The sequence below is a fragment of the Tubulanus polymorphus genome, chromosome 1, assembly GCF_964204645.1.
Source record: "Tubulanus polymorphus chromosome 1, tnTubPoly1.2, whole genome shotgun sequence".
Lineage (NCBI taxonomy): Eukaryota > Metazoa > Nemertea > Palaeonemertea > Tubulaniformes > Tubulanidae > Tubulanus > Tubulanus polymorphus.
Window position 1 is genome coordinate 18,679,726 of NC_134025.1, and position 24,527 is coordinate 18,704,252.

At 38.1% G+C, this 24,527-nt stretch overlaps 2 protein-coding genes across 2 annotated transcripts in view; one reads left to right on the forward strand and one right to left on the reverse strand.

The window, feature by feature from the left end:
* Window positions 1-14,176, reverse strand: part of LOC141908246 (uncharacterized) — a 158,309-nt gene extending 144,133 nt beyond the window's left edge. The window contains exon 1 of the mRNA XM_074798233.1: window positions 14,039-14,176. Within this exon, the coding sequence (XP_074654334.1) occupies window positions 14,039-14,176 (138 nt within the window). The remainder of the gene's footprint in view (window positions 1-14,038) is intronic.
* Window positions 14,177-14,480: 304 nt separating this feature from the next.
* On the forward strand, window positions 14,481-22,418 carry LOC141915453 (small ribosomal subunit protein uS14). The gene is made up of 3 exons (XM_074806987.1): window positions 14,481-14,585; window positions 22,082-22,181; window positions 22,278-22,418. Exons 1-3 carry the CDS (start codon window positions 14,524-14,526, stop codon window positions 22,284-22,286), a joined length of 171 nt encoding a protein of 56 aa, XP_074663088.1. The 5' UTR covers window positions 14,481-14,523; the 3' UTR covers window positions 22,287-22,418.
* The last annotated feature ends 2,109 nt before the right edge of the window (window positions 22,419-24,527 follow it).

A 24,527-nucleotide genomic window follows, 5' to 3' on the forward strand; every position in this document is an offset into this window, starting at 1 on the left:
GTTCGAATGAAAAGCTGTTATTGTTGAAATGAAAAGCTTTTTGTCCTGGCAAAAAAATTTGGTTGAGCGAAAAAAATTTTTTCGAACGGATGTTTGAATGAAAACAATTCTGTTCGATTGAACGAAATACTCAATACTTTTGGTTCGGAGAAAACACTTTTTACAATATACTTGCTCGAACGAAAAACTTAATGTTCTGAAAGAAAATTCTGTTCAAATTAAAAGGATTCTGTTCGATCGGACGATTGTTCGAACGAAAAACCTTTCGTTTGGACAAAAAAAGTTTGTTCAACTTTGTTCTAACAATTTTTTCAAATTGGTTCAATCGAAAAGAATATTATTGGTTGGAACCAAATAAATTTTGTTCTGACGAAAGAATTTTCAAGCGAAAGGTCTTTTGAACGAAAAAAAAAAGATATTTCTGGGGCTCCGCAGTAACTTAAAACCGGACGTAGGTCGGCCTTGTGACGCGATGCGATCCTCGTGTTGCATCGCAAGTTTCGGTGCTAGTCGGTTGTGATACGATTGTGTACGACTAGTTTCTGCCACTCGCAAAAGCACGTAGGTTGGTTGTGACAGTCGTGTCGCGTCGCAGAAAGTAGAACACATGCGACTCCTTGTGACTGGCGTTGCTGAAAGTCGCAACCCGTCGCAAGGGAGCATAGGTCGATGAGTCATTGCGATACAATCGTCGCTGGTGGTCGCAGTGATTGGTGTCGCAGTGAGTCACAAGCCGTCGCAAGGCCGACCTACGCCCTGCAAAACTCTTTTGCTGGGGATATATTTTTTCATTATCCATTCAATCTGGGGGAATTAATTTTTTCTTCACATTTCAATGTAAAGGTCGATACATTTCCAGTGTAGAGACCCTCCTAAAACCAATATCTGTTATGAAGCTAATAGGTATCTCTACCAGAAAATGTTAGTTATAAAAAGTTTGGACCTACGGGTGCAAGGTAGGACCCCCCAAAACCTGAGGTCAAGTTGAGGTCACGCAACCAAAAAAGTCGCCGACAACCAGTACATACTGCCTGTGTGTGTAGAGTATATACAATCGCTTGTGAGCTCTCTATAGAGCATGCTGACTCAGTGTCAGCAGCCAGGCTCGACTAGTTTGCCATCTATCGGGGGTAATAGGAACCGTCACTTGAGGCGTGACCACGACCTAGTCTCTTTGTTTAAGCTGTCACGTGAGGCGTGACGACGCCAACTGAAGAGTTTTTTAAGTCATTAGGAATTAATGAAATACCAGTTTCATTTATGATGAAAAAACTCTGGCTTATAAAGTCTGGCTTATAAAGCTGTCTCCTCAAACGAAATTTTCAAAAAAATCTTCATTTTTGGCAATAAAATTGATAATTGTGATTGATCATTGCAAGTCACAACCAGTTAATCACTAATTAACACGCATTTTAATAAATCTGATTCCTTCTTTACAGTGAACTTAGCTTTAACCTAGTAGAGGCTACTAGCCTATGTAGGCCTATGTATACGCGTAAGCCTAACATCCGGACAGATTGGTCGTAGGCCTATTGATTAATTTGGTAAAGAAAAATAGGTATTGTTAAACTAACTCCTTGAAACCCGCAGCCAAATCACTCATAGTAACAAATTAATTTGTACTTGATTTGATTCTCATGATGAGGAGAAACTTGCAGCTGATCCCCGGAACGACGATGTAGTGACACACGTCGATTCGTCGATGTTTACGGATCGACAGTGCTTTTAAAATCTAAAGTAGTAAATTTCCAGTGTATCGGTAATATGATTTGATGAGGAAAATGGGCTATTGTTAAAATTACTGTTTGAAGACCGCGGCTGATTGTTAAGTCTGAATGTGAATCTGAAGGCAATAAATTAGTTCATTTATACTTGAATTGACAATCGAAGTGACAATTGGCCTGCAGGTTGATTTCGGGATGACGACTCGAAAAACATGTCGCCCCATTGAATGGGGCTAAATTTTCGATGTTTACGGCCCGACAGTGCTTTTGTAACAATGATTCGTGAAAAAACACGCGAAGTATTTGCAGATCTCAGTGAGCTGAACGATATCATACGGATTGTATCGACAACAGCGGCAAGGTAACAAAGCCTTAGTTCTTATAGTGAAAATAGTGTGACATAAAATAATAATAAGAAGAAACACGCGAATCCCAATAGGGTTTTCTGTGATGTAACAGAAAACCCTAATTATCACGCGGGTATCAATAGGGTTTTCTGTGAAATAACAGAAAACCCTAATAAAATTCATATGATGTCACATATCAGAGGGTGGCTGAATATTGAGTCTCAGGAACGAAACCTCTTCCGATGTAAGGCCGCGTAGGCTAAAACAATGGAGCATAGTATTAGATCATTTTAAATCCTGGAATTTACCACTACAATATTCAGACCTCGACCTATACCTATAGTTTGCTGCTTAGTATTTTCAGGTCACAAGAAATAACAATTTATTACAAATTCTATCAAACAGAAAACACAGCGCTCATCTTCTGCTACAACGATTATTCACCCTGTTATCATACCAAACGTGCACGCGTCAAGCAGCGTTACAGCATCACCATATAGTAGTCTGTATGAGTGTGTGTTTGTGTGTGCAACAGTCTAATGTTTAGCACTCCCGCGCACGTGGAGGCCTTGTGTAGTGAACGTTTGCTTCACTTCAATCTCAATCAACACAATCACCAGGTATTAAAATGAAACAATACCTAGGGCGAAATAATCATATTTTCACCAGCAATGAACATCTAAAATTTGCACATATACAGCACCTAGTCCAATGAAATGTTCGCCATTAATGGCTTTCCCATGATCATTTTAGTAGCGCCAGAATTCCCTGTATATCCCAAAAAACCCCAATCGAGGTCATTGCAATTTTATACGCAGGAGCTAAGAATTTTCCTGCCAAAAATAGTTTTTCGTCGAAATTAAACAAAGTTGACCATGTCATCGACGGAGGTTCATCATGTCTTCAATCGCATCGATTATACGATGAAATCACTCCTCTTGACGATGTTTTGGAGGTTAAAACTGTTGCCGGAGATGTGTTGCCTTATGTGGGTTGTGGTCAGATGGAATTTAAGTTGGATGAAGAGGTTGTTCCAATGTTTTGTCTCGTTGCCGCTGATACTGATTATCACCGGAAGGTACCAGTTGTAGTTGGCATGAATGTGCTCTCTCAGATTGGAAATGACACAAGAGATGCTGCTGTTAGGAAGGTCAAGGTGTTACTGCGGCGCCGGAAGTCCGATAGAGACAGCGGGAATATATTATGTGAGGGCTACTCGTGAAGTGGTCATTCCGCCGCAGCGTAGATGACGATATGCGGAATACGTCGTTCATCGGGGAATGACAAAGGGCAACAGGTCATTACGTCAGATGTCGGAAGTACGTTACCTGGAGAGGTGAATCTTTTACCGACATTTATGCGCGATCGATGCAGTGTAGTAGGGTGAGCGTAATTGTTCGAAACACTGGGCAGGAACCCGTCATTGTCAAGTCACGTCGGTTATTTGTTCGTTGCAGTAGTGTTCTTCTGTTTATCCATGTATTCAGTCCATAGGTGCAGACACGTCTGATTCTGACATGAACAATGACGAGCTTTTGAAGTTATTCAATTTCGAAGAGTCTACTCTTACTCCAACGGGGCTTCAGAAGTTAAAGAATTTGTTGGTGAAGTGGGGGAAGTATTCGCCATCGGTGACCTAGATGTGGGAAGAACTACCCTTCTGGAACACGAGATTAATCTAAAGGATAACACTCCGTTTTCTGAATGCTATCGCACGATTCCTCCGTCTATGATTGGAGAGGTTCGTGATCATTTAAGTCTATGTTGGAAGCCGGTGCTATCCGACACTCTAACAAGTCCGTTCGCATCTCCAGTGGTGTTGGTAAGGAAACGGAACGGAGAGTTAAGATTCTGTATTGATTACAGAACTCTCAACGCCCGAACGATTAGGGATCAGTTTCCGTTGCCTAGGGTAGATGATCTTCTTTCACGAATGTCTGGCGCAAAGTATTTTACCTGTTTAGATCTCAAGTCCGGTTACTGGCAGGTTCCTGTGAATGATGAGGATATATGTAAAACTGCGTTTCATGTTGGACCGGGCTATGGTTTCTATGAATTTAATGTTATGCCGTTCGGTTTAACTAATGCTCCAGCCACTCTTAAAAGACTGGTGGAAACTTGTCTTTCTGATTTATGTTTAAGAGACGTACTTGCATATATCAACGTTTGTTTGAAGGTGGTCTGAAGTTTAAACCTCTAAATGTGGTTTTGGTTTATCGAGGGTAGTATCCTTGGGTCATAATGTGTCTGCTGCTGGGTTGGAACCCGATCCAGCTAAGGTCGAAGCAATTAGGAAATGGCTGGTTACGGAAACAATAGCCGATGTCAGGAATTTCCTTGGATTTAGCAGATACTATCGAAAATCTATCAAAGGGTACGCTGGGATAGCTAAACCATTGACGGATTTACTCGTAGGATATACTGAAAAAGGTCGAAAGAAAGAACCTGTTGAATGGAACAAGGAACTACAGAAGGCTTTTGATGGCATTCGCGAGTGTTTAATGTCGCCACCTGTTCTTTAGTTCGTCAATTACTCTAAACCATTCGAGCTACATACCGACGCGTCTCGAATTGGGCTTGAGGCAGTACTCTATCAAACGGGTGACAATGGCAAGTTATGCCAATCGGTCGTTAAATCAAGCTGAGAAGAATTATGAAATCCATAAATTGGAGTTTCTTGCGCTAAAGTGGGCGTTAGAGAAGTATCAGGATTTTAACTTTATGATTACTGTAAAAACCGGCGCATAAGTCTACACGGCGTATAAGTCGAGGTAGATTTTTAGACCTACATTTCATGATTTTAACATATATCCGGCTTATAAGTCGAGTCCCTTCTCTTAGAAGAATAATTATTTGTATCATTAGATTGAATTTGTTTTGATAACGATGTGCGCCTTCACCCACGGCGCCGCGCGTCAGCCTGATTGCTGCTGTGTGTTAATCAATACACTGTTACACACACACTCAAGTATAATACACTACCATAAAGTGATACAGTAGTGTGAGTCACACGCTATATATAGCCTAATGTATTAAGCGCTGCTATGAGCGCGCATATATGAATACATCGTTTTACATGAAACTGTGTCAAAATGAAAGAAGTTTTTTTCATTAAATAACTTTATTTATCATGAATAATTATTCAAACTGTTATAGCAGTGAGATGATCTATTTTGTCTGGTAGAATCAATATTTCTAGTGGCCTGAAAATACTTAGTAGAAAACTGTACTCGGCGTATAAGTCGAGGTCAATAATTTAGTGGTAAAATCAAGGATTAAAAACTCAACTTAGACGCCGGTTTTTACAGTAAGGTGTTAGACGAAACAGATAACAATCCTCATAGTTACATGCTCAAGTCTGTGAAACTGGATGCTACGTCTCACAGATGGTTGCAGGCAATCTCGACGTACGACATAGAGATAATGTATCAAAGCGGGAAGGAAATGATAGACCCCGATGTATTATCTAGAACCGCATGTAATTTTTTGTCGTGTAACGTTGTAGCTGCTGTTTGTGATGCTATATATGACGTTGAGGACGATACGTTCGATGATTTAGTTTTGATAGATCCGAGTCGGTTGATTGAACTTCAGGAATCTGATCCTGTGTTAAAACGGTTAAAGATACATTTGCAGGGAGGTCGGAAGTTTCATTTGGATGGACCTGGTGAGATGAAATTCCGAAGACAGATACCGAAGTTGTTGTTAAAGGATGGTGTGATATATCGACGGATCGTGGTGTCGTAAAGGATCATGTTTTCTTGCCTGAGTCGGAATTGGAAGAAGTGTAGCATTCGTTGCATGACCAGATGGGCCATCAGGGTAGAGATAAAACGTTGTCTTTGGTTAAAACAAGGTTTTATTGGCCTAGAATTAGAAATGATATTGAGACACATCTTAAAACCTGTAAACGCTGTGTTTTGCACAAGGCGTTGACTCCAACTCAGATTGCTCCGCTTGTTAACGTTGAAACGTCGTATCCATTTGAGCTTTTATGTGTAGATTTTCTGACCTTGGAGAAGTCGCGTGGGTATGAAAATATCTAAGTCATCACGGATCATTTTACGAAGTATTCATTGGTAGTGCCAACGCGTAATCAGACTGCTAAGACTACTGCGCGCGTTTTGTTTGATCACGGGATATCGAGGTTTGGTGTGCCAGCTCGTCTTCATTCAGACCAAGGTCGTAACTTTGAGTCGTGTATTATTAAGGAGTTATGTAAATTATTCAATATGGATAAGTCGCAAACCACACCTTATCATCCAGAAGGGAACGCTGTCGTGGAGAGGTTTTACCGGAGTCTGTTAAGATTTCTAGGGTCTTTGGCTGAGGATAAAAAGGGTAGCTGGTCGGAGTATATCAACTCGTTAGTTTATTTGTGTAACTGCACACCACACGAAACTACTGGCTATGAACCACATTACTTGTTATTTGAACGGCATCCTAGATTGCCGGTAGATGGTAAATATGGTTTCACTAAAGTTCCTAGTGAAAGTTTTGACTCAGTATTCTCGTAGGCTGCAACAAGGAAAGCACGAGGTGTCGAGTTAGTAGAGGGTGATTTAGTCCTAGTCAGGAGAGTGGGTTTCAAAGAGAAACACAAGAAAGCCGATAGATGGGAATCAACGCCATACGAGGTTAAGCGGAGAGTGTCTCCTGATGTTCCTGTATATGTTGTTGAATCGATTGGTGGTGGTCGTGTACGTACTTTGCATAGGAATATGTTAATGCCATTAGCTGCTCTGTTGCGTGATGATCCAGAGCGGAGAAAGGATACTGTTGCTGTGAGTAAGAAGAAACCTGTGAAGCGAACTGAGAAGTCACCTGTGCAACCTGTTGAACTTGAGGATACGGTCTTGGAATCGTCTCAAGAGGATGACGGTTTGCTTTTGGTTCCAGTACAATATGAGGTCGAGGAACATGATGATGGATCTGAACATGAAGTTGATGAATCCAGTAGCGACTTGAGTTCCGAAAGTGAGGCGGACGAGATTGTGGTTCATGGAGATCGGAGTCCGGAAGCTCCTAGAAGAAGTGTTAGAGATAGAAGACCTCCTGATTGGATAACTTCTGGTGATTACGTGGTGAATCAGTCTAACGTGTCTAAGGATTCCTGGAAGGATAGAGCAGAGTGGTTAATTACAAGAAGCAAGGATCCTAGTTTTGCGGGAAATTCTGCTTTGTTGTCTGCGCTTGCGTCTATGCTTCAGGATCGTGGTTAATTTGAATTGCTGAATTTTGGATTTGTTTTTAAATTGTTGTTGTCTGGAATAAACTAGGGGTCCAAGGACACCATGCCCACTTGGGAAGTGGTTCCAAATGCTCAACAATCTAACAATTTCAATATTCAACGCCCCCTGGTGACCATATACAAAAACCAATGACCTTGAAACTCACCACAATCATAGAACATGTCAGCAGCTACGATTTTGTAATTGATTGTGATAACAAAATATGCCTCGTTACCAATTTAATATGGAAATACTAAGTTATTCTACTATTCAATGCCCCCTGGTGACCATATTCAAAACCCTATGACCTTGAAACTCACCGTCATCTTTTCAAAGAATACCAATCACAAATTGCAATGAGAAATGGCAAACCAGTAGGGAGCTACAGGACTCAGAATTCGGGCCAAAATTGACATTAGTGGGCACTAAAAAAGGTAATAGGACGGTCATCTTGAGTCCGATCGACCCAATTTTAGTTATGCTGATGGGCCCTGGGGAGATTCACATACATCCGAAAGATCAAGGTAATTGATCAAAGCGTCTTCAAAATTTCCCTCAAAAAGTGTTGATTTTGACGAACAACAATGGCTGCCAGTCGGCCATCTTGATTCTGACATGGCCAGTTTTTGTGCTGAAGATGTGTCTAGGGTAGATACATGTGTAACCCAAATATCAAGACATTACATTGATATCTTCAAAACTTCCCAGAATAACTGGATTCCATCTTCGGACGGACGGATGAAAGTGAACGCAATAGCCCGCTGGGACTAAAGTCCCAAGTGGGCTAAAAAAACAGTAAAATTTTGTAGTTTCATTGTCTATTACTGATGTGAATCATTGGATCTGGGGTCAGATTTTCTTTTCTTCGTAAGGGAGTAGAGTTCAGTTGTATTGATTTTGATTAATTTGTTTGAGTAAGAATCTTGTTAAAATTCAATGATTGTGGCTCTTGACATTTGTGGCTCTTGATTAGGTTTTAGCTCGTGTGCTGATATTCCGTACATGTAGGTTTAGCTAAATCAAGCTGATCTGATATCGGGGCGATATATTTTAACTAGGGGAAGAATGTGGTAGACAGGTATCTGGCACATAATTCGACTCCCGGTTTTTGTATTTAATTGCTTGCCATACAGTGCTGCCACCAGGGCACTTAGTACTACTTTTGGCGGTTAACTTTGGTTGTGTATTAAGCCGCCATAGCAATCAGTAGTAAATAAATGGCGTGTTGATATTCTGATAAATATCTCTTATGATTCATTCATTTCTCTGGGATTGAACCGAGGTCTTAGGTGTGAGGTTGACCATCCTACAGGCAAGGCGATGAGAAGTGTTCCAAAGAATCTGTAAGTAGCAGCTCTTTTGGTCCCCACACGTCAGCAACTCGAACGATCGATTAACTGCATCCGTTATGAACCGTAGGGTTTAAAGATCAATAAGGTCGACAGAGTTTAAAGGCATCGTTCCTGGCTGTTATAATAATATAGAAATACTAAGTTATTGCATTGTTCATCGCCCCCTGGTGGCCATATGAAAAAATCAATGACCTTGAAACTCACCACGATCATAGACCATGTAATGAGCTACAACTTTCCAATTGATTGTGGTAACAAAATATGCTTATGTATCAATATAATACGGAAAAACTTTTTTCCACCTTCGAATGAGTACTGATGGCACCAAGATGGCCGCCAATTGCGTCGTAATTGCCTGATCAAATATACCTGTCTCGGGTATAAGAGATCCCATTCCAAATAATATCCATCACAAATTGCAATGAAAAATGGTAAACCATTAGGAAGTTACTGGACTCAGAATTCAGGCCAAAATTGACATTTTTGACACAAATTAGGTCACAGGACCGCTATCTTAAGTCCGATCCATCCAATTTTTCTCATGCTGATGGGCCCTTGGGGGATACAAATATATACAATCGATCAAGGTAATTGATGAAAGCATCTCCAAAACAGTGCTTCATCTAGCATTAAACTAGGGGTCCAGGGACACCATGCCCACTTGGGAAGTGGTTTCCAATGCTCAACAATCCAACAATTTCAATATTCAATGCCCCCTGGTGACCATATACAAAATCCAATGACCTTGAAACTCACTACAATCATAGAACATGTCAGCAGCCACGATTTTGTAATTGATTGTGATAACAAAATATGACTCGTTACCAATTTAATATGGAAATACTAAGTAATTCTATTATTTAATGCCCCCTCGTGACCATATGCAAAACCCAATGACCTTGAAACTCACCACAATAATAGAACATGTCATAAACTACAACTTTGCAATTAATCATGGTAACAAAATATGCCTAGGCACCAATCTAATAAGCAAATACTAAGTTATTCTACTATTCAACGCCCCCTGGTGACCATATAGAATAACTAATGTCCTTAAAACTCACCACAATCATAGACAATGTCATGAGCTACAACTTTGCAATCGATTGTAGTAACAAAATTTTCTTAGATATCAATATAATGTGGAAAAACTTTTTTCCACCTACGAATGAGTACTGATGATACCAAGATGGCCGCCAATTGCGTCATAATTGGCCGATAAAAAAAACCTGGCTCAGGTATAAAACATCCCTTTCCAAAGAATACCCTTCACAAATTGCAATGAGAAATAGCGAACCAGTAGGAAGCTACGGACCTCAGAATTTGGGCCAAAATTGACATGTTTGGGCACTAAAAAGGTCATAGGACGGCCATCTTGATTCTGATCAACCCAATTTTTCTCAAGGTCATGGGCCCTTGGGGGATTCAAATATATACCAAAGATCAAGGTAATTGATTCAAGCGTCTTCAAAATTTCCTTCAAAAAGTTCAAAAGTGTAAAAAGTGCTGATCTTGGCGAACAACAATGGCTGCCAGTCGGCCATCTTGATTCTGACAGGGCCAGTTTTTGGGCTGAAGATGTGTCTAGGGTAGATACATGTATAAACCAAATATCAAGACATTACCTTGAAGCCTCTTCAAAACTTCCCAAAATAACTGGATTCCGTCTACGGATGGACGTTCGAACGGACAAAAAGTGAATGCAATAGCTCGCTGGGACTAAAGTCCCAAGTGGGCTAAAAACGTACCGCGATTTTACCTGAATTGGCTCAATACCAAACTCAAACTGCTGACGAAGGTAAACCAAAAACCCCTCAGCGAAAACACTGGACTTTTTCCCAATCTGGCTCAATACCAAACTCAAACTGCTGACAAAGGTAAACCAAAAACCCCTCAGCGAAAACACTGGACTTTTTCCCAATCTGTGTCAAAAAATTTCCAAAAACAGTACCATGACAAATATTGTAAATTATAATGACAAATAGAACGATAACCACACTCAAACGTGGTGAACGGATAATAAGATAAAAACCCACTATCTACAGATTAAAAGAAATTTAAAACAAGAATCTATTATTCGAAAATCTAAAATATATAGAATACACCACGTTTCCATCTCACCCTAGAGAGAATTATTTATACTCCCAAATTAATTATACTTCCAGCATATACACTAAGCACCACATAGTTGAGTCTGCCCCAATTACTCTTCACTCAGATATTAGTACCAATTTAAATAATGGCTTTTCTCCGCACAATTCCCTTCTTTCTAAGTATATTACTTCATGCATTGCAATTAAGAAATCAACAATTCACATTTTTCTTCAACCAGAATTTATTTTCATTAATTAATTTCTCAAAATAATGTTGATTAATAGCTCAAAACATACATAAAATTGGATTATTTCAAAAGGTACCTGCGTTAGTTTGTGAATTAAGCCATTAATTGTGGATTGAAGTCAATAGAAAGTATATTTTTCAAGTGTTACTTTTTTCAACCGTGTTTTGGCCCTTGTCATCCCTAACGTTGGTATAAGCCCATCCGATTATAAAAAGCTTACCACCAACGATTAGGTAACTAACTAGATTATCTACTGCTCATACCCGGTCCTCCTTATTACCGAGATGACGTTATTTACCGAGATCAACCGAGATGACATGAAATATAACATATTTATTTATACCTTATCGTTTTAACATTTGAAATCATGTTTTATCAGTAATAAATACCTTCTAGAGTCATATTTTATATATTTTTCCGGATATGTTGTAAAAAAAAATTTTGACTTCAAATATGTCACCTCGGTTAGCAATAAAATTTCATTGAATTTGATTGCAGTGCTTCATCTAGCATTAACTAGGGGTCCAGGGACACCATGCCCACTTGGGAAGTGGTTTCAAATGCTCAACAATCTAACAATTTCAATATTCAACGTCCCCTGGTGACCATTTACAAAAACCAATGACCTTAAAACTCACCACAATCATAGAACATGTCAGCAGCTACGATTTTGTAATTGATTGTGATAACAAAATATGCCTCGTTACCAATTTAATATGGAAATACTAAGTCATTCTACTATTCAACGCCCCCTAGTGACCATATTCAAAACCTAATGACCTCGAAACTCACCACAATCATAGAACATGTCATGAACTACAACTTTGCAATTGATCATGGTAACAAAATATGCCTAGGTACCAATATAATAAAGAAATACTAAGTCATTCTACTATTCAACGCCCCCTGGTGACCATATTCAAAACCCAATGACCTTGAGACTCACCACAATCATAGAACATGTCATGAACTACAACTTTGCAATTGATTGTGGTTACAAAATATTCATAGGTACGAATATAATAAAGAAATGCTAAGATATTGTATTATTCGAAATCCAATTACCTTGAAACTCACCACAATCATAGAACACGTTATGAGCTACAACTTTCTAATTGATTGTGGTAGCAAAATACGCTTAGGTATCAATATAATGTGGAAAAACTTTTTCCCACTTACGAATGAGTACTGGTGACACCAAGATGGCCGCCAATTGCGTCATAATTGGCTGATGAAAAATACCTGTCTCAGGTATAAAACATCCCTTTCCAAAGAACACCCATCACAAATTGTAATGAGAAATGGCAAACCAGTAGGAAGCTACAGGACTCAGAATTCGGGCCAAAATTAACATTTTTGGGCACTAAAAAGGTCATAGGACGGCCATCTTGAGTCCGACCGACCCAATTTTTGTTACGTTGATGGGCCCTGGGGGGATTCACATATATCCGAAAGATCAAGGTAATTGATCAAAGCGTCTTCAAAATTTCCCTCAAAAAGTTCAAAATGTGTAAAAAGTGCTGATTTTGGCGAACAACAATGGCTGCCAGTCGGCCATCTTGATTCTGACATGGCCAGTTTTTGGGCTGAAGATGTGTCTAGGGTAGATACATGTGTAACCCAAATATCAAGACGTTACCTTGAAGCGTCTTCAAAACTTCCCAAAATAACTGGATTCCGTCTACGGACGGACGAACGACGGACGAAAAGTGAACGCAATAGCCCGCTGGGACTAAAGTCCCAAGTGGGCTAAAAAAGGGAATGGTGCTGATTTCAAATAAGGGCATTTTTTTGCGTGATTCCATTGGAGCAAGGGCACATAATAACGCACTCACGTCTGTTTTAGGGGCAACCTGCAATGTTCCCTATTGCATAGAATCAAGGTACCCCCTACTACAATTGAGGACTAGAAACTATGTTTAACTCTGATTTTGCCATGAGTGACACACTTGACCACAGTACATCCTTACACCTATGCCTGTCAATGAACAAAAGTTAATCTAGGGCAAAATGATTCAGAAAACCAAATGATACAGCGAAAAAGAGCCAGCAATAGTGTATAGGCCTACATGAAATTGCATATTTTTAATCTTAGAAATATCAAATTGATTGTTTTACATTGATAGTGTTAGTGATTGGCAATAACTGTTGATAATTGGTAAGCAGCCAGCTTTAGGCTACTCAAACTAATTGTCTCTGCGAGTCTCTCTGTGAGTTCACCGAACAATTGTTTTCACCTTGTCGTCCGTTTATGGCGTCGTAAAAATAGCCTGAGTGTATAAAATTTGTCTAATACTCTAGATAAAAAGATCCAGAGCATCACGAAGTGTTCAAAACGAAACAATCCATCGAATATACACTACCCGCTTTACAACGGCAGTCACTAGAATGATTGGCAGTAGTTTGGGAGTCAGCCAAATTCCTGGAAACTTAAACTAGGCCACGCGTCTGAGGCACTTTCACATAATGCACACTGACTGCAGTACTTACCGCAGGATACTTACTAACAGTCGATGCGACGGCTTATTTTGAAAGCCCTGACTCATTACTCTTGACTAACAAGGGCAGGAGGGCGGACCTACGGCAAGTAATGAGGGCACAAGGGCGAGCATGGGACACATCTGAAGGGCACAAGGGCAGCTATTTTGGGGGGTGGGGCGAACCGCCCCTCTATTTTTGGCTAGATGAAGCACTGGATTGATTGACGATCTCATCTCGTTAAAGTTGAAAGTTAATTTTCTACAAAAATATCCGACAAAAAATGTAAAATATGACTCCAGCAGACATTTATTACTGATATAATATGATTTCAAGTGTGAAAATCGATAAGGAATGAATAAATATGTTATATTATTTTCATGTCATCTCAGTTAATCTCGGGCCATCTCGGTAATAAGGAGGACCGCTCATACCAATGGGGCTTTAACAGGAATAATGCCGCATTGGCAAAATATCCACTGCACTCTTTTAGACCTTTTTAACTTTGTTGAAATCAGACATTTCATCCTGAAGACATGCCTGTTTGTTATTTTGACCAACATACCAATGCATACGTGCAGTTCTTATGATCACTTCCACCAAGTACAGCTGCTGCATCTTCTTCCAACTGTTTTTCCTCTTGAAGAACTTCGAGCATATTAATAACAGGTTCTTCCTCGGCGACATCATTATTTCCCGCCATTTTGTTGAAGTTTCAACACTGATATTGCGCAATATACACTCTTTCCACTCACCAGATGGCAGAGCTACAGATTTATTTAGACTGGTTGGCTGTCCGAGATTTATTACGCTGTGGGACAGGCAACCAGTCTAGCTATCTTTCGCAAGGTTAACCGTTTCATTGAAATATTCTTAGATCGGAAATGAGCTTGAAATCAGTACAATCAATCTTAACTGAATCAGTTACTTACATTAAAATATTACTCACACTGAAATTTATTTATTTTATTTGAAAAAATGTATTTGACAGTGTCGCCACCTGGTGGACAGACTAATTACTTCACACGTTCTCTCCGCAAAGACGCCATCATGGGTTTCGCCAATATTTGGAATTCGCATCCTAAAAAGTTTGGACAAGGTTCACGAGCTTGGTAAATATAGCCAGAAAACACTATACAACGATTTCGCACTATTAATGCTAAAATGGGCTGTTATAGAAAGCTCCATACGGTAGTCCGCTGAAACAGGGGGACCATGTATTAGCAGCTCTGCACGTTTTAGGAAGAAACAGTCTTTGTATAGATAGCTGAGCCACTTACCGTATGCTTCCTCTTTTTTACTTTTCTTAGATAACTGGTTGCACACTGGAGAGGGGGGTTAAAAATCGTAATTTTATGGGTACATTATAAATGAAATTATCCCTAATGATACATCAATTGAGCACAACGTTGACTTGTTCACAATAATAGGTATATTCATGTCCGCGCGGGGCGCCACTATCGATTGTGACGACCATTATTGATTAGGAAAAGTGTGATGCGCGTTTTGACATCGCGTAGTAAAATCATTCATAAAACCTGTCTATCAATGCAATGAGCTAAAATCTTTTGGAATCAACCAATAAGATCGATCTTTATCACTTGGGGTAGGGATTTCAGGTCACGTGATCAAAATGTGTCATAATTAGCGTTTTCCACGCTTCAAATTTTCAATCGCTCATAAAAAACGTATTCTATATCCGATTGAAGCCAAACTTGCTCAGTATACTCAATTTACCGGTTATTTGATGTGGTGTAAATTTCATGAGTGTATCTTGCCTAGTTACGGAGCAATAAGTCGTTCAGCGCGCGTCGGCTCATTTCTAGGAAACAAGATGGCGGCCATGTTTGTTCATGCATTTTTCAAACACGTGAAAAACGCATGCAATTTTTTGGGTCAAATCCGCGAGCCAGCTGCTGATTGGCTGGATATTTGACCTCAGAATATTTTAAGAACATGTTTCAAGCAGAGCATGTCGGTGCGTGCAAGTTTTGGTAGGCCCTGTATCACTCGGAAAAAGTCGTAAACATAATTCAAAGTGCTCATACGCTAAAATTAATAATTTTAACAACTTGCACTCTACTACATGATAAAATAAGATACTTTATATATTGTTTTCAATTATTACTTTTAAGATTGATTTAGTAGTCTTTCGCGGATTTTGACCTAAAGTCGGCAAGGCGCTTCAAATTGTTTACATCCGGGTCACTGCGGGCTCACACCGGCTGCCAGCTGATCAATCAAAACACTTCCTGGTTCATTTTTACCATTCTAAATGTCAATTTAGCAAGTAAAACGTCACTTTCACTCAATAAACTCATACTTTATTACGAAATCGGCAATATATAAGACGAATAATGGTTAGGCCTACCCAATTTAAAAACTTTGAGTATTTTGCACAAGAATCCAAGTTTTGTCTAAATTTTAGCTCATTTTTTGCTAAAAAGAAATTTTATTTTTCCTATCTGCTTCACCTTTAGGTAATCATCTCATCTTGAATACTAGGATGTCCCTCTGAAAAGCAGTTGTTATTCATTTGTTCATGGTTTTTCAATTCCAATTGTCGACCCTTTGGCTAAATAACTGCCACTGCTAGGCCTAAAATACCCACCAACCAATGGTTAATCAAATAGATTCTAGAGGAGTTTATCAATTTTCTTTTGCACTCGAATGACTTGCCTAGAAGGAGACCTTTAATTAGATACCAAACATGACATACTTTTGTAAAATTGACTTTCCGATGAAATATCGACGCAAAACAAGATGGCCGCCATTCCTCGAGCCTCAATTTGAGATATCATGATATAGATATTTCATGGGTAAATCTGTTAGGGCCTAGGGATCTCTAAAGAAAAACAAAAGATTTTCCATTCATTTCAATTTGATTTAATTTCGGAAAACCATGTAGTACGTAGATCTCTTCAACGCTTTATCCTATTCTTCTGCGGCAAGTGAGTATCTGAAATATAATGATAGTATTAGTATCTTTTATTTCAGAAGGCTTTAAAACATTGAACTTATCCACTAAGATTAGTTATTTCAAATAATAAAGGTCTATAAGGCCATATCGAATCAACTAAATACATTAAAGATGTAGTTAATTAGATTCAAGATGGCCGCCTTGACACTTACCTTATGGTTACCGTGGTAATCGGTATCACCCTGATGCACGATATCTTCGGTATATTATCTCAAAATTGATATTCCATGTCTTAAGTATCATTTATCTTGAGAAATAAACTATAGTATTGCGTGTTAACCCTTTCAGTGCTGGCTAATTAATACCCTATAGTGCTGAAGATAATTTGAAAATTCTGAAAAATTCCACCCTAGTGTGTTGAATAACGGGAATAGCACTATAGTGCGTCTTCACCCTGGCGCGGTATATCATTAGTTACTAATATTTCACTATGTTTGACAGGTGCTGCCATCTTTCAAGAGAGATAATTAGTAATTGCTAATTAAATCAATACACCGCAGTGCGGTGTACTAGCAAAATCCATCACAGATTCGTACACCGCACTGCGGTGTAGACGCACTGAAAGGGTTAATGGTTATAGGAGTGGGTATTAATTAGATAATTAGTATGCAAATTAGCCTAATTTACATATTTGTGCAATTACTTACATGAATCTAAACAAACTTTGTATAGACAACATACTGACCAAGTTTGGTTTTAAACAGATAAATATTCTCGGAGTTATATTGGTTTCAATGTTGAATTTAATTCCTTTATCTGGCTAAAAAGCAGCAAAACCTAGACACTTCCTGTCTGATACTTTCATTGGAAATGAACTAAAGTGTATTGCGCAATCGAATGACAAAAATACCCCAAATTTCCACCCTTGGATTGCTCAAAACTTTTGAACCGCTTGACCAATTTTGATTCTGTAAAGTGCTATATGTTTATGCTATCCCCTTCTTCATTTTAAGCTATTAGAAAGACACATAGGACACATAGAAATTTTCAACCTGAAATCCCTACTTGGGGGTTGGTTTAGTGTATAAATCCGCATTTTGGACGAAGAAAATAGAAATCAAAATATACCCTTTTTCAAGATCAAAATTCGTCAGCTTAGGACCCGGAATAAGCAACGAATCGGAAGGTTTAGGATCTCAAAATTCAAATACTGAAGACCGCATGATTTTATTTCGTGTCGGGGCTGAGCGATCGCTGCCGGAAAATTTAATGTCTAAGTTTTGCGTTGAAGCGAGCGATACAAAATGGCGGCCGGCACTTGTTATTGAATGACGACGCGCCGCGCTGCTCGAGATGAGATCAATATTCAACAATTATTCATCGGTCTAGCGGTGAATCATTAGGGTTTTCTGACTTTCGTCGAAAACCCTCTTGAAATTCTGTTGATTATTATAATTATATATTTTCCGCCAAAAAGAGGATTGCTCCGATAATATCCAAATCATCTCATTTTATTTTTTCCATCAAATACACGGTAATTAATTTTTCCTTTCGATCACATGCATCCAGAAAACCCATTATCGCTGCTTTGCAGCTATATTTGTTATATATTTGCTATATTTTTTTTGCGCGCGGATCGCCACTACGCTCCTGTCGGTAAAGCGGCTGTTGAAAGAGGGAGGCGTCTAATGGGATGAATTGAGGCTTGTTACGGGCAAAAATAGAGGCGAGTGATGGGACAGTGAGGCTCCCGAGGGGATTTTCCAAAAGCAGCAAAATTGAAATATATATAAAATATTGTTGAAGTTTTGCTCAAAACAAAACAAATGGATTATTATTTAGTTATTATTAGTAGTATTACTTTTGCCTGGTTTATGTTTCTAAACTGATTGATTTTATAATGATATCATGAATATATTTCAAATTTCAGCGTTTTGAGCTAGGCCAAGCCTAATTTTCTGCTTTTCTTAACTAAAATCCATTTAGCAAATCATATATAAAATTGGTATATTTAAATCAATTTGCAATAGGAGCCTATGGCTATAGACCTAACTGACAGGCCTTAATAATCATGTTTATTCATTTCAAAAATTATGTAGTGAAAAAAATAATTTCATCTGAAATCATATCAATATTTCTCAATATTTCACCTTTTTTTTTTTGTCGTTACCATGGAAACCTAATAATAATAATCTACATAATAATAGATATTCCTAGATAAACTTAGGGCAAACATGAACTATTGATAACTAGTTATTCTATCCCCTTTCTACATCATAACTTTTGATCTAACATCGATATTTTCATTATTTTACCATTTTTTCGGCTGGTTTCCATGGAAACCATATGCATTTGGAATCAGATAAAAATTTTGGGTCTTTCAACTGTCACCTGAAAGTGCTATGAGTGTATTGCTCTTTAAATTTCTAGTCTCTTTTAGTTTAAGAGATATTGAAGTTTGTTTACATGAAATATTGCCTTCTTAGATAACAGTTTTTGTGTATTGAAACATGAAGACACTTTTCGCTCAAATTTTCAAACTTCAATTTGCGATATCTCGAAAACTACTGAAGATAATTCAAAAATTTAAAAAGCATATTGTTATTTGAGCCCTCCCCATTCCGAACAAGCTTTATTTCAGTAAGATTGGAGCTATTTGAATTTTTAATGGATATAGCTAACAATAATGCTGCTGTAGCGCTATGGATCGCCTACGGCTACGCACACTGGGATTCCTGCGCTATGTATTGCTTAAGTATGCAGGGAATTGTGCGTCATCTGGAGTTTGAGAATCGTCATGAAAATCTTAAATTTGATTTCTCTTAACGATATCATCTGAAAAAATATAACAAACCAATGTTTGAAAAAAGTGATCTAATTGAGCTCTTAGAAACGGAGAAAAATATGAAATTATGGAAGTAAAAAGTTTGTTGTTGAAGATGGCGCTAGCTTGCGCTATTTGACGTTGTGGATCGGGTCCGTACACAAGGACTAGTCGCTAAAGCTGCGCTGTTACCGGTATGTGATCCACTTATTTTTTCGCTGGATTGCCTCTGTCCCGGCACTATGGATCCCTAATTTTCGTTTCCCGACCCCCAGTAGGGCGGGAACGTTCATTGACTAGTGCATAATGAGGATTTATTCATCAGCTGAATGCACAGGGGTTTGGTGATGGGCTTGGATTTTATTTCCTGGTTGTTGATAATCTCGCGAGGATGGCGCTTGCAGGGCTGCCAATGTCTCCGATTTTGGCGGAGTTTGCTACGGTAAAACCAGTAGAACTCCGTTGCTACGGGAGTGGTGAAAAAACTACGTCGGTCTCATTCCGGTACTCCGCCGAAGAGTCAATCGAATACGCCCATAATCAATTTCACTTCGGTGTTCCGTTAGAATGCCAATCGAATACGCTCAAATTTATTTCACTCCGGTGTTCCGTTAGAATGCCAATCGAATACGCTAACATCAATTTTGTCATTGTTAAATCCTATCCACAGAACGGTAGTCATGTCCGCATGCGCAGTTATCAATAAGCGATCATGAAATGTGATAGTCGGCGGTTGGATTTTCGGCATACGAATCGAATTCCGATGATGATGAAAGCGAATCGGAAGAAGGTGAAGTAACTGCGAGGAAGAGAAAATCCAAACAAGGGACTAGTAACGAACAACAGAAAAAAAACCTTTGTCGCCAATCAAAAATTCAGAGCAGAATATACGTCCAAGTATCCGTGCATTGTTCCATCTCAAATATCAAATGGTTATGCACTGTGTACTGTCTGTAACGTTGATTTTCTTGTTACACACGGTGGGTTGACAGATGTCGGGAAACATTGTGAAGAAAGCAAAAGTAACGAAGCTAAGGCAAAAGCGTCTAAAATCACTCGCTATTTCACATCAAATACTCCAACAGCAGATGAATTGTGAACCCTAAGGGCGGAGGTGATGTTTATTAATTTTTTGGTCGAACACAACATAGCTTTTGCAGTATCAGATCATGCTACACGACTCTTTAAAAAGATGTTAAAAAATCTAAAAGGTATTTTTTGATAGCAATGATAGCAATAATGCGTAAATCTAATGTGTGTATATTTCTTTGTGAAGGAGAGTTTAACAATCAATTTTTTAATAAATACAAACAGAATTTTATCATTATTTCGAGTTTTTCTTGGTATTATTATCTGGTCGTTTCGGCTGCTACTGAGAATCAATGATTAGCTACTATCACTAGAATGTTTGATTTTGCCTGCTACTGACTGAAATGAGAAAACTACTATCAAAATTGTATTGTGTTACTACAAAAAAAATTGTGAAGTTGGCAGGTCTGCGCTTGATATGAACTCCAAATAAATTCAAGATATCACAGAAATTCCTCTGTTTATATTGTTTATTTATCCGCTATTAAGTTCCGATGAACAATTGACTAGCGATAATATTTCTTACTATACATCGTCACGCGTAATCCTTTAGGTATGATATCCTGACAATGTGTTGGATTCCATAAAACCTCACTTCAAACGCTGAAGATCGCTACTGCAGATCCAAGCTACAGCCTCTTTCTTCTGAGCCACTGTAACTTTTTCATACCATTTGAATTTTTTAACTACATTCCACTTGGACTAACCCTATCCTTTGCTGTAAGACAGACACTTAGGTTATACATAAGTGAAATAATTTTATTTTTGTTAGAATATTTTATTACATATAGATGTTCGCAGTGGAAGTTACGGAAAGTTAAAGGAATCAGTTCGTTATACCCAGTGTGAAAAATCATTAATTTTCTTTACTTGGAAAAATTTCTATATTTGTTATCTGATTAACCCTTGCATCCAAATTCATTATAACCAGGTTGCACTGTATAGCGATAACCAAAATAATGCTGTATCTGCAAAATATCACCTTCCAATGAAAATTTTGAGTTGAGCATTTGTAACCTGGTTACCATTCTCAAGTAGTCATGGTGCCCTAGTATTTCTGAGATTGTACCCTTACACGTGTTGACTACCTGATTGACCATGTTCATACTGATACAGTCAACCTCGGTTAATCCGTCTCCGGTTAAACCGTATAGGTGCTTATTCCGTATAAATAAATTGGTCTCGTTTTTCAGTAACGTTATTCCCTTTAAAATTCTGTGTCTTAAAATTCGTACTCCATAATCCGTATTTTCACTTAGTCCGTAGACAAATGCGCGGTCCCGATGTCCAATTCATATGTAAATCCTAATGTTTAACCCTTTCAGTGCAGTGTATAAATCAGTGATAGATTGTGCCAGTACACCGCACTGCGGTGTATTGATATTATTAGTAATTAGTAATTATCTCTTGAAAAATAGCAGCACCTGTCAAACATAGTGAAATACTAGTAACTAACGATACACCGCACCGTGGCGTAGACGCACTATAGTGGTATTCCCGTTATTCAACACACTTCGGTGGATTTTTTCAATTATCTCCAGCACTATGGGGTATTAATTAGTCAGCACTGAAAGGGTTAATCCGTATCAGCTCTCGGAAACATACACATGAAGTGAAAAAAGTATAAACATCTGTAATTTAATGTGGTTAAAAGCTCAGTCCCGAGTGATACGGATTAACCAAGGTTGACTGTATTTTGCTTTTTCTTATCGCATCAATGTAGACATGTAATGTTGGATTTGGTTTATTTACTTTTAATCTTTTTTCTTCCACAGTCGTGTATGTGCAAACAGACATGGTCTTATCCGAAAATATGGTTTGAACATGTGCAGGCAATGTTTCAGACAGTATGCTGATGATATTGGATTCAAAAAGGTATGATGCATTGTTAATACCAGGGTCGAACATAAAACTTGCTTCTTAACGATGTTGTGTATAGTTAATTCTGTTGGATCATTATTTCATTTCTAGCTCGATTAGATCGACACTTCAAAGGCGCTTGTAAACGCACGAAGATGACTATTCGAACGAAGATGATCGATAGTTCCTGTACATAATGATGATGATTTAATCGATTTAAATGTAGATTTTACAATAAATTGATCATCACGATGTGAAATTTTGTCTCGTTTATATTGCTAAGAAAGATTTCTTTCCTATATTGGCTGAACAGATATCATGCTGTAGGATTTATTGAAAGTGTATCATATCATACAATGATGATAATCTAGGACCAGTTGCTTGAAAGTTGGTTACAGTTAACCCTGGATAGTTGACATTGTGACAATTAAAAGTTCATAGTTATTATGGCATTTATCCGCCGGTTATCTTTGACAAACTTTTAAGCTACTGCCCCCCCCCCCCCCTGTCGACCTGATGCCATTGATTGGCTGACCGAAAAGTGATGTCCCAATCATGGAGGGAGGCAGAGCTGGAGGTCCACCGACTGTATTTATTCCAGGATGAGATGTCACGGTTGCACTAGGATTCGAACTCGCTATCTGTCAGTTTTAAGTTGATAACCTTATTCAACAGAATTACGATTTATTTACACTCCAACCATTTCCATGGTTTATGGAGGAAAACTATTACACATGTATATACAAATATTTACAAAACAACACTAAAAGTGATTAAAATTTAGAGAATGAAAACGTAACGAAATATATATATACATCAACTATTTACAATACTATATATACTATTATATACATCAACTATTTACAATACTATATATACTATTGGAGGGATCTATATACATCTAAGCCGGTCTTAATGAATTTAGCTAAGTTGACCGTTGGGTTTTTCAGAATATCAAGGGTATTAAAGGTATTCAAATTCAAAAAGTTTTTGCGTTGTTCGTTAAGTAAGGTACAGTCAAACAGAAAATGGGATTCGTCACCTAAAGTATTACAAGTGGGGCATATTCTATCGGCTCTGTCTAAATGAAGGTTTGAAAATTTGTTCACAGGTAAAATATAGGACCCGACCCTAAATTCAAATAAACTAGTTCCTAAGTCATCACCAAGTTCTATTATATACTTCTCTAACCTAATATCATTTTTATATTGCCTAAAGTTAGTGTATATCGGATTAGTATTTATGGCAGAAACAGTTTCTTGAAGGTGCTGGTCACGGAGTATCTGTTTTATTCGTTTTGAAAAAGATTTACTGTTAGTCATGAATTGCTGCGTCCAAATGCAGGACAAACCACAGTCATCAAACGTTTTCTTTATATATGATAACCAAGGGCTCTTAAAATTATCCCTTAAAAATAAATTGAAAGATATTTTATAGAGTATTGAATTAAGTTTGGTTTGCTTTCCAGATACTGTTTTCACCCAAAAGTTAATCATCCTGCGTCTAACATCTATATTCAAAGGGTAACGTCCTAGCTCTGATAAAACTTGTAAGTTGCGAGAATATTTCGTCACTTTCATTAAGATTTTACAGAAGAAGCAATGAATATTTTCTAATAAATCAAGATTTTCATATCCCCAGATCTCACACCCATACATGGCAATTGGAGCAACACACGTATCAAATAATTTAAACATAACATCTATGGGCAATTTCAAACGTCTGCCTTTTTGAACGATCGAAAACATAGCTCTGATAGCTTTATCGTAAAGATACTTTTTTGCCTTAGCAAAGTTACCATTCCAATTGAATTTTACTCCGAGATAAACATAATCTTCAACTACCTCTAACTCTTGATCACCAAACATAAATTTCGAAATCGTTTTTATCCGGGATTTACTTCGCGCAAATACTAGTACTTTAGTTTTCTCTGGGTTAACAGTGAGACCATTAGCCGCGCAATATTCAAATAAGGTATCTAAGTGTAGCTGAAGAGATTTCTCATCCTCAGCAAGAATAACTGTATCATCTGCGTATAGTATTATGAATAAATTCAGTAAAGTATCAATATCCTGATCACGATTCAAATTTAGTTTTTCTATAAATGACAAAGTCGATTTTCCACGATCAATGAAAAATTCTTCGATGTCGTTTAAGAATAACGAAAAGAGGATAGGTGAGAGATTTTCGCCTTGTCTTAAACAGAAGATGCCGTTGCGTGCTGCCATCTATAATACTTATCAAACTGATATTGGGCTTTGTTTGTGTCATTTGATAAATGAGGCCAACAGAAATTTTACATATTTTAACCCTCCATCGATTGTTATTTATAGTTAGATTGTTCACTACCGCGTAGTAGAT